Source organism: Chiloscyllium plagiosum, unplaced genomic scaffold (genome assembly GCF_037043375.1).
Source record: "Chiloscyllium plagiosum isolate Xiang-an unplaced genomic scaffold, Cpla_swu_hap1 HiC_scaffold_30, whole genome shotgun sequence".
NCBI lineage: Eukaryota > Metazoa > Chordata > Chondrichthyes > Orectolobiformes > Hemiscylliidae > Chiloscyllium > Chiloscyllium plagiosum.
The window spans coordinates 15,355,524-15,367,609 of NW_028270168.1; the positions used below are offsets into that span (position 1 = coordinate 15,355,524).

Genomic DNA, 12,086 nt, shown 5'->3' on the forward strand with positions numbered 1-12,086 from the left:
CAAGTGAACCATTCAACTGCATCATAGAGGATTGAGAAATTCAACACTACATGCTATCTCCATACTATCCTCAGTCAAAGAAGAAGGCTGAGGCTTCAATGAAAGTACTAATGGGAGCATGAAGAAATCAAGCAAATTCAGCACAGACTCGTACAAGCAATCCTTGAGTGGAGAAATACATGTACTGGTGGCATGGAAAGTAATCCAGTTTAGAGATTAATGTCACACCACATGCACACTACTCTTGCAATAGCAGAACAAAAGAGGCTAGATGCAGTATCAGATCAAAGTCAAAGCGAAATTACAGAAATACAAACATCACTTTGATAAAACTACCCAGTTAGTGCCAGAGCTGAGCATTGGAGAGCCAGTTGGTGGGCTAATATTCAACATTTTCAACAGCAGTCAGCTCACGTGGCAAATGAGAACCTGTTTGGAGTAGTTGTCACCTTGATCATATGTCACAAAGGTCAATGATCAGTTACATTGTCATAAGCACAGGCACATACGTGGACCTAGAGAAATGCTCCTTCACCTCAGGCTGCTGATCAGGAAGGTTTGATCCCAACATTGATGATAGCTTGCAGAACAATCATTAGTGTCAGATGTCCACCTCTCCACAACAACAGAAATAGATCAGTGACCACAGTTATCATGTCTGACCAAGTTAGCCCCTGCTTACTAGGCTCCCTATCAACTACTCATCTGGCATCCTACCTTGACATACCACCCCTCCTCAGTTGGTACCCTACCCAGTTGGTATCATGGCAACTTATTTACCTGGCATCCTAACCCTGTCACCTTAATGCCTCTCCAGCTGGCAGACTATGTACCTGGCACCCTTGTATCCCACCCAGTTGCAAATCTACTCCCTAGGCTCTTTACCCCATTAATCATCCGGAATCCTACCCTTGGCACCCTAACCCTTTCTTACCTGGTATTGTATCCGTCAGGTACTCTACCCTGCCTAGCAGATGAGAATGACTCTCTCCCATTCTCAGGCTGAGTCTGTGGGCAGCTGTACAGACTGATGCTGCTTCCGCAGATTCTGCCACACTCGGAGCAAAAAGTGGTCTTGTGAAGGGGCATTTGTGGGGCAGCGCGCTCCTTTCACTGTTTTCCCCAGATTCCGTTTTCTTCCCAGCGGCAAATCTCAAGGTAATCAACACTTTCCCACATGCTTCTCCTCCACTTTGGATGGACTTGGCCCAGTGATTCCCAGGAGTCTGTGGGAATGCTGCACTTCCCCGGTGAGACCTGAAGGGGATTCCTGAAGCACTTCACCTGCCTACCTGGGGCTGGCCTGCCGTTTGGGAGCTGGGAGTGGAGCACCTGCTTGGGGAGTCCCGTGTTGGCCATGATGGGGGGGGGGGGGGGGGGGGCCATGGGGGGGTAAGGTGCCCAGCCCGTTGCAGCTGATCGAGGAGGATCAGTGTCTCGATGTTGGCCTAGTTGAGGGCGCTGGTGTTGGTGCGTCTGTCTTCCCAGAGGATTGGCAGGATCTCGCGCAGGCAGCGTGGTGGTACTGCTCCAAGCTGTCACAGTAGCTGTCGGTACCTTCATGTGTTAGATAATGGCCACTGACTGCTGTGAAAGGGGATATGATTTCCATTCCTCTGACAGTTCTATGCTCTGTAAAGAACGGGGGGTATGGCTCCATTTTCCGAAGGAGCTCTGATTGGAATCTACTTCCAGAAATTCAGAGCTCCCTTCTTTTGTTAAAAACAGAACGGCAATCTGTGTGAGATTCCAACTGCTCAGAAAATCCAATGCAATACATTTTCCTTGTCATCATAACCACTTCTAACTTGGAGTTCATTATTCATGACAGCCTGCTCTGCTTTCGCAACTCGATTTCAGTTTCTCTCCTTTTAGAGTTCCTTGTTGAACACGCAAAGTCAGATACATTACAGAAAGAGAAGAAAGAAAGCCATTCGGCCCTTCAAATGAATAGACATTCAGTATAGAGCAATCCAGTCCCCTGTGTGGCCAGTTCCATCTCACACAGCTCTGTGTGATCTCTCTAAGAAATTTTGAAATAATTCTTTTGCATTCTCCTTCCTCAGGTGTCATTTTCAGAACTATTGACAAAGTGGTGTAAAACTGTTGTGAAATTCCTCACGTAACTGCAAGTATATGTGTAGATGGGCTTTGGAGAGAACAGATTAGATTAGATTAGTTACAGTGTGGAAACAGGCCCTTCAGCCCAACAGGTCCACACTAACCCTCTGAAGCACAACCCACTCCCCTACATTTACCCCTTCACCTAACACTACGGGCAATTTAGCATGGCCAATTCACCTCCCCTGCACATTTTTGGACTGTGGGAGGAAACCGGAGCACCCGGAGGAAACCCATGCAGACACGGGGAGAATGTGCAAACTCCACACAGACAGTCGCCTGAGGCGGGAATTGAACCCGGGTCTCTGGCGCTGTGAGGCAGCAGTGCTGACCACTGTGCCACCGTGCCGCCCAGATTAAAACTATTTCCAATCTAACTTCTTCAGAATATTTCCAATCTAGTATCTTCAGGATTATATGCTAAAGCCGTGGATACAGGTGTACTGGGCAAAATGACCATGACTAATGTCCTTTAATGAAGGAAATTGCTGTCTTTACCTGGTCTGGCCTACATGTGACTCCAGACCCACAGTAATGTGGTTGACTCTGAACTGCCCACTGGGCAATAAATGCTGGCGTCAAGATTAGAGTGGTGCTGGAAAAGCACAGCAGTTCAGGCAGCATCCAAACAGCAGGGAAGTTGACGTTTCGGGCAAAAGCCCTTCATCAGGAATGGTATCTCTTATGAGCCCATTTCATAGTTTTCTACTTGCTTTCAAGAGCAAGTACAGATGTGTCCATTGTCACGGTACTAGGCAGGGGATATTCAGGCCAGGATCTTCTATTTTTGTTGGGTGCCTTGCTTGAAAGGGGCTTTGTGGGGTTGAGGATTGCAGGGCGATTGGTAAGGTGAGAATGGAAGCAAGGGCAATGAGTGGCTCTCAGCAGCAACCCCCCTGCCCTGTGTCCACGCCATTGCCCAAGTGTGGATTATTTTAATAGTCATTCACTAGATGTGGGTATCACTGGGAAAAAGTGAGGACTGCAGATGCTGGAGACCAGAGTTGAAAAATGTGGTGCTTGAAAAACACAGCAGGCCAGGCAGCATCCGAGGAGCAGGAGAATTGATGTTTCGGGCGTAAGCCCTTCTTCAGATTCCTGCTGTGTTTTTCCAGCACCACATTTTTCAACTGTGGGTATCACTGGCCAGGCCAGCATTTATTAGGCACAAGTGAGGACTGCCGATTCTGGAGATTAGAGTCAAGATTAGAGTGGTACTGGAAAAGCAAGTCAGGCAGCGTCCTAGGAGCAGGAAAATCGACGTTTCAGGCAAAAGCCCTTCATCAGGAACAAGTGTTAATTTTTAATGAGCTCTTGCTCTTGAAAGCAAGTAGAAAACTATGAAATGGGCTCATAAGAGATACCATTCCTGATGAAGGGCTTTTGCCCGAAACGTCAACTTCCCTGCTCTTCGGATGCTGCCTGAACTGCTGTGCTTTTCCAGCACCACTCTAATCTTGAGGCCAGCATTTATTGCCCAGTGGGCAGTTCAGAGTCAACCACATTACTGTGGGTCTGGAGTCACATGTAGGCCAGACCAGGTAAAGACAGCAATTTCCTTCATTAAAGGACATTAGTGAATCAGATGGGTTTTCCCAACAATTGGCAATGGGTTCCTGGTCACCATTAGACTCTTAATTCCAGATTTTTGTATTGGATATAAATTCCACCATTTACGGTGATGGGATTTGAACCAGTTCCCTGGAACATTACCTGTATCTCTGGATGAACAGTCCAGCGAAAAGACCACCAGGCCATTGCTTCGCCCATAAATTGGGCTCTACCTTTCCCAACTCCCCAGTCCCCCTCAACCCCACAGGACTCACTCATTCCCCCACCCATCCAATTCATATCCTGACTGCAATGGTTTACCAGGCAGACTCACTACTCCCATTCTAAATGGAGCTGGAATAGTTGCAATCCAAAGAAAGAATAGGCCTTCAGCCATCAGTAGTTGACCATTTAAGGGACTCAGTTTGTGGTGAGGGTGAACTTGAGCCCTTTCACTCAGAGTCTAAGCTGAGTGGATGAAGAAAGGTTCTGAGATGCCACCATCCTGCCTGATTTCATTGCCTTCCCATCTCCACAGTTGGAAGAGTCTGGTCTCAATGCATATTTCAAATTGCATAACACCCTTTGCATTCTATAATGCAATCACAATGTTCCCTCCTTCCTCTCAAAATTGGACTGACTTTTCCCCAGACCTTTGAAGGGCTCTGAAATTTGAAAATGAAATGCCCAACATATATCGCAAGAGGAAATCCAGCAACTGCAAAAGGTGTCAGGACTTGCAAAGATGAAACCCTTAAGAGTTTCAAACAAACAGGTTTTCAGAAATGGATTGACATTTAAAGTAGTTGCTTAATATAGTTTTATATTCAAATTGCAGGCCAGCACAACTCATGAATGGAGGAAAATGATGAATGAGTATGACGAGCTTTCTACTTTATTTAACAGTTTTAACAACAATGTTGCTAACAAAATTACACAGAAAACAAAGGATTAAATGCATTCTATATAATTTGAAGCCTCTCCTGGAGGGGATTGGGACTCTTTATGTGTCGAGATGTGCAGTAATGAGCAGTGGCTGAATTATTCATAGAGTGTAGAAATTCCTAAATGCCCTGTCATTGCCACTATGGTATTGTGTTCCACATACCATTCATAACCTTGAACTCTAAGTAAAAAAAAGGAGAATGATAACTGTGTGCTATATGAGCTACAGCAGCAATTGTAAAATTATGTGCTTATCTTTGAGCTTCCTTGCATGCCATTATCAAATCATTGCTTGCTTGAGCACATTTGCATTATCAGGAGCAAGTCTTTTCTATAAGATTGGCATTTGAATTTCACTGCAATTTGCTGGTGCTAGGACAGCGGAATACAATAAGAAGGAAAATATTTTATGAAATTAGGAGTACTTGAGAGATTGTATGCACTATCATTGATGCCATTAGATACCTACTGCATGCACAAACAGGACTTTTGAAATATGCACTGCTGTTTAGTGTTCCTGATGGAGAAGTCAAAGCTCCTGTGTACAATATTCATAAGTATTGCTGATGACTAGGATTTGGAACCATCATTATCTTTACAGCCATAATAATGCTCACACAGCCATAATATTAAAGGAGCATCACATTCAAAATATAAGTCATCTTGAACAGAGAATTACAATTTCACATTCCTAAAAAGAAAACAAATAAAGTCTGTCTTTTGAGTTTCTCTTTTGGAGAGACACAAAAAGAAGAGTTTATCAAATACCATCAGTACCTCCAAAAACATATGTTAGTAATGTATTTCTATAACATTTCTATTAAAAGGACTAAAAATGCAATCTTTTGTCTCAAGGTATTATTCCAAACTCTACACAAATTCTTGACATTACAAAAGTTCCGACACTTCAAAGTTTTGCCCCCAAATTGACTTTATTACTCATAGACATTTACAACACAGAAAGAGGCCGTTTTACCCATCATGCCTGTGCAGGTCAACAAAGATCTGACTACACCAATCCCATTTTCCAACTGTTGGCTCATAGCCCTGGAGGCCATGGCTACACAAGTGAATATCTAATTGCTACTTAAATGTTGTGAGGATTTCTAATGCACCCATCCTTTCTGCAGTGAGTTCCAGGCGCTCAGCATCCTCTGAGTTAAAAATATTCTCCATACCTCCTCTCTTAGCCTTCTACCTCACTTTAAATCTATGCCTCCTGGTTATATATCCCTCTACTAAATGAAGAATTGCTATCCACTCTCTCTATGCTCTTCATTATTGTATATACCACCATTAGGTCCTCTCAACTTCCACTGTTCAAAGGAAAATAACTTCAGCCTATCCAATCTTTCCTCAGCTCAAGGCCCTCCAGGCCAGGCAATTTCTGAGAGAATCTCCTCATCTCTAGTGCAATCATATTCTCCCTAGAATGAAGGAATCCATGTACTGTGTTGGGAATTTTGAATGTAAAGCTTTGGGGAATGAGACAGGCAAAAGTAGGTCAGTGAAGATAGGATGAGAGGAGATACAGAACCTGTATGGGATTGGAAATAAAAAGCAGAGTTTTGAGTGGAATTATGTTTCTGATTAGTGGAAATGAGAGACTAATGAGAATATCAAAATAATTGAGTCAGAATGTGATCAAACCATAATGTCAATATGAACAGAAGGAAGAAACAGAGATGAGCTATGTTACAAAGCTGGAAGCAAGTTGTGTTTGTGATGGAGAGGACATGGGGTGAAAGGCTTAACTTGGGTTGAATAGGTTCCTGTCACATGAGGCAGTTAGGACATGAAAGAGTTAACTAGCATCACAAGATAAGCTTTGCTAACACAAAGGACTGTTCCTGGATGGAGTTAACCACTTCTCTGTGTGATCACCAGAATGTGTACAGTGCTTCAGTGATTAGTCTTAGTGTTAACAGCATGTACCTGAAGTAATAATGTGTACTTACAGTTGAGTAACATCACGAGATACAGAAGAGACATTCACATATCTTAGTCATAATGCAACTAACTGTTAAATAATATATAATAAACCCACTTACTGCTTATCAAGACCGAGTCGGAATTTTGTCTATGATGTTTCAAGGGTATACTTTACCCACTTGGAAACATTTGTGTGGACTAATTGCAGCAAATCTACCTTGGACATCTCAGATCAGATATGCCATTATAAGATGTTGACAGCAATGAACAATGGCCAATTATGAGAGTTGCCAACATGAAGGTACAACCTGAGACACTAGAGATGGAGTGAGTGGAATCAGGGAAGAGGATGTAGAAGCGTTAGGTGTGAGTTAGAAAAGACCATTCTTTTGGTCAACCCATGTTTAGAGGAAAAGAAATGTGGCTTATCTAGGATTCGAAATCAGGCAAATAAACGAACAATGCAGAGGCATTGTAGGTCGAGAAATGTGGTGAAAAGATAGATTACATGCTCTTACATGTGAAACTTAACCCTACATCTGCAAATGAATGGTGGACAAGTCAACCAGACAGGGGAGGAGTCAATATGGGTCCTTGAGTGACTCAGACTGTAATGGTATGAGGCTGAAACAGAAAATAAGAGTTGTTCTGTCAATAATTAGGCATTGTTGGAGATGTAGTGATTGCAAAGTGAACAACTGGGAAGAGGATGGTGTGGCTGACTGTATTACCTGCTGTAGATAGATTGAGATGGATGAAGAGGGATATGGGGCCATGTTTATATTGTTAAAGTGAGTCTTTTATGAGCAGGATTAGAACTGTTCCAGTCTGTGACACATTAGGAAGATTGAAATGAAGAGCCATGAGAGAGGCTGGATCTGGGAAGCATTAACATTTTCAAGGATTTTCAAGTCCAGAGACAAATTGAAGCAGGGCAGAGGATGGGTTCCAGTCACTTTGGGCATTTTTTAATTTCAAAAATATACTTTATTCATAAAAATATCTTTATATACATATGTAGTCACTAAAGCAGTTGGGTTCTGTATTGGCATTTGAAGAAACAAACAAACATTGGAAAATAGAAACCGAAACAAGTGCAGATGCTGTAAATCAGAAACAAAAACAGAAATTACTGAAAAGGTTCAGCAGGTCTAGCAGCATCCGTGAAGAGAAATCAGAGTTAACATTTTGGGTCAGTTCTGAGGAAGAGTTACTGGACACAAAACGTAAACTCTGATTTTCTTCACAGATGTTTCCAGACTTGCTGAGCTTTTCCAGCAACTTCTATTTTTGTTTCAAACAAACATTGGAGTTTGACTCTATCCAACAAGCAAATCAAAGACATTTCTTACTTGTATAAGATTGCATTTATATACAGTTGAGGCAATGGGAGGGTCCAATAACTGAACGGATCCCCATTTAACTTGGACAGAAAAACCTTAAATGAGGGCCAGACACCCTCTCCCCTTTGTCTGATCTTATTAGGTTAAACCTGTTGGAAAGAGTTCTCCTTTGTATGACTGTCACATCTGACCTCCATTTTGAATGCAATGGCTGAGATGACTACAGAGTCAGTTGCACGGAATTGGGCACTGCTTATTATAAAATAAACAATATCAAGACATAGGGAACAGGAGATTGTATAAGGCCCACTAGTCTGCCTCATCTTGTAAATTTCAAAATTTCAAATTGGGGGAATGCATCCACCCAATGCATTCATTTCAAAGTATTAACGTCTTTTTAATTTGAATTATCCTCTGAGTTCCTTTTTGAAAATATTGTTACAGATGGGCTGAAAGGCCTCCTTCTGTGCTGTACTATTCCATTTTATGGATCTGACTCCCTTTTGAAAGTTACTATTATATTTTCTTTTACATGCTTTTCAGGCAATGCCTTCCGCCTCAACCTGTCTACCCCCCTCCCCCACTCCAACCTCTAACCCTCACAACGCGCAGCCCTCCAATCCCTCTGCTCCAATCCCGACCTCACCATCAAGCCAGCAGATAAAGGGGGCGCAGTGGTAGTCTGGCGCACTGACCTCAACACTGCTGAAGCCAAACGCCAACTCGAGGACACCTCTTCCTACCGCCCCCTCGACCATGACCCCACCCCGCCATCACCAAATCATCATCTCCCAGACCTTACAGAACCCCATCACCTCAGGAGATCTCCCACCCACAGCTTCCAACCTCATAGTCCGGGAACCCCGCACTGCCCGGTTCTACCTCCTTCCCAAGATCCACAAGCCTGACCACCCTGGCCGACTCATTGTCTCAGCATGCTCCTGCCCCACTGAACTCATTTCTACCTACCTCGACACTGTCCTATCCCCCCTAGTCCAGGAACTCCCCACATACATTCGAGACACCACCCACACCCTCCACCTCCTACAAGACTTCCGTTTCCCCGGCCCCCAACGCTTCATCTTCACCATGGATATCCAATCCCTCTACACCTCCATCCTCCAAGCCCTCCGTTTCTTCCTCTCCCGACGTCCCCAACAGTACCCTTCCACCGACACTCTCATTCGTTTGGCCGAACTGGTCCTCACCCTTAACAATTTCTCCTTCGAATCCTCCCACTTCCTCCAGACCAAAGGGGTAGCCATGGGCACACGTATGGGCCCCAGCTATGCCTGTCTCTTTGTTGGCTACGTGGAACAGTCGATCTTCCATAATTACACCAGCACCACTCTCCACCTCTTCCTCCGCTACATTGATGACTGCATTGGCGCCACCTCGTGCTCCCGCGAGGAGGTTGAGCAATTCATCAACTTCACTAACACATTCCATCCTGACCTTAAATTTACCTGGACCATCTCTGACACCTCCCTCCCCTTCCTGGACCTCTCCATCTCCATTAATGACGACCGACCTGACACCGACATTTTTTACAAACCCACTGACTCCCACAGCTACCTGGATTACACCTCTTCCCACCCTACCTCCTGCAAAAATGCTATCCCATATTCCCAATTCCTCCACCTCCGCTGTATCTGCTCACAGAAGGACCAGTTCCACCACAGAACACACCAGATGGCCTCCTTCTTTAGAGACTGCAATTTCCCTTCCCACGTGGTTAAAGATGCCCTCCAACGCATCTCGTCCACATCCCGCACCTCCGCCCTCAGACCCCACCCCTCCAACCGCAACAAGGACAGAACCCTCCTGGTGCTCACCTTCCACCCTACCAACCTTCGCATAAACCAAATCATCCGCCGACATTTCCGCCACCTTCAAACAGACCCCACCACCAGGGATATATTTCCCTCCCCACCCCTTTCCACCTTCCGCAAAGACCGTTCCCTCTATGACTACCTGGTCAGGTCCACGCCCCCCTACAACCCACCCTCCCATCCTGGCACCTTCCCCTCCCTCACCTCCATCCAAGGCCCTAAAGGAGCCTACCACATCCATCAAAGTTTTACCTGCACATCCACTAATATAATTTATTGTATCCGTTGCTCCCAATGTGGTCTCCTCTACATTGGGGAGACTGGACACCTCCTAGCAGAGCGCTTTAGGGAACATCTCCGGGACACCCGCACTAATCAACCACACCGCCCTGTGGCCCAACATTTCAACTCCCGCTCCCACTCTGCCGAGGACATGGAGGTCCTGGGCCTCCTTCACCACCACTCCCTCACCACCAGATGCCTGGAGGAAGAACGCCTCATCTTCTGCCTCGGAACACTTCAACCCCAGGACATCAATGTGGACTTCAACAGTTTCCTCATTTCCCCTTCCCCCACCTCACCCCAGTTCCAAACTTCCAGCTCAGTACTGTCCCCATGACTTGTCCTACCTGCCTATCTTCTTTTCCACCTATCCACTCCACCTTCCCCCCGCCCCCGACCTATCACGTTCATCTCCTCTCCCACTCACCTATTGTACTCGATGCTACTTTCTCCCCACCCCCACCCTCCTCTTACTTATCTCTCCACCCTTCAGGCTCTCTGCCTGTATTCCTGATGAAGGGCTTTTGCCCGAAACTTCGATTTTACTGCTCCTCGGATGCTGCCTGAACTGCTGTGCTCTTCCAGCACCACTAACCCAGAATCTGGTTTCCAGCATCTGCAGTCATTGTTTTTACCTACTTAATCTCTGGTTACCAACCTTCTTGCTGGTGTGAACAGTTTCCTCTTATTTACTCTATCAAAAGCCTTTATAATTCTGACCATGTGCTCCTGACGGATTAATTACTTATTGCTCTCTTCTCCAGGTGGAAATTGAAAAACTGGATTACCATCACTACCTGCCTCTTTTCTTTGACGGCCTTTGTGAGACAACCCATCCATATGAACTTTTTGCCAGACAAGGAGTCCACGATCTGTTGGAGCATGGTGCAACAAAGGTCCTTCCCGTCATCCCTCAACTTATCATCCCCATAAAAAGTAAGAAACTGAACTCTGTTTTTAACCATTTGGGCATAGGGATTTGTTTGAAAGATACATGGGATTGGCTTCAAGAAACAACACCTTACTTGTGTTTATCTAATGCCTTTAACATGATGAAATGTTCCTAGATGCTTCACAGGAGCATCATAAAACTAAGCATGACACAAAGTCACAAAGCTAAGTGCAGAGGCGATGATGTGTAGTGGAAGCATTCCAGAGTTCAGGCATGGCGAGCAACAGGTTGTAACCCAGATATGAAATGCTCGAATGGACAATGCAATGTTATAGAGCACTGTATGCAACCAACAGAAGCTGAAGGTTCTCTTTACTCCATGCACACATACAGAGACTAACATGTAATAATGCGCTGAATTTCGGTTTGTTGACAACACTCCACAAGCCACTTGACATTCCATGGGAAATTCCATCTCTAAATTAGCTTGCAGCTAGATTTATGACAATTCAGTGGCGCAGACAAGGGAGTTGAGAATCAAAACAGCCTGAATGGGAACAGCAAAACCAATGTATACTGGAACATTTATATCTTGTTGACTGATATCACGGACTTTTACTGTGGCCACATTATGATTGGGTGACTGGATACTAATACATTGTACCAGTAACCGAGTCACATACAGTAATTGCCTTGTTCTCAACGAGAATTCAGCTCAGTAAACTGAGATGTCTGATGTCAGCCACTGTAATATACTTATGTAAGTTCCCTATTTACACAATGAGCAATGTAGATTACTGTACTTGGTCTGAGACTTAGCGTTTTATGCTGCCTAGTCCCTGCTCCTGAAGATTTTCTCTCGTGTGTATTCATAAAGATGTAATTTTGAGGTCTGTTGTTAACCAAATCACAACGTGAAAGTTGCAGTGAAACCTCTGAGATACAAAGATTACCCAGTAGTACCTCAGCCTTGTTTAGCAATAATTTTATTATTGCAGACAAGCCAAACCATGAAAATATGTTTGAGCTTGTGAGTATCTATTCAAGAAAGATCTGATTCTGTCAGTGCTTTATTGGGTGGTATCACCCTCGGAGACAGGTGTAGCTGCCCTATTGTGATATCATGGAGGTCTATTTCAGTAACAGTGGTCCTTGACATAGAAGACTCTGAACAGTAGGTTTGAAACA

General features: G+C 44.6%; 1 protein-coding gene across 1 annotated transcript in view; it reads left to right on the top strand.

Annotated features, from left to right (window-relative positions):
- Window positions 1-12,086, top strand: part of LOC122563543 (parkin coregulated gene protein homolog) — a 294,523-nt gene that overhangs the window by 184,359 nt on the left and 98,078 nt on the right. Inside the window, exon 4 of the mRNA XM_043717409.2 lies at window positions 10,771-10,942. Within this exon, the coding sequence (XP_043573344.2) occupies window positions 10,771-10,942 (172 nt within the window). The remainder of the gene's footprint in view (window positions 1-10,770; window positions 10,943-12,086) is intronic.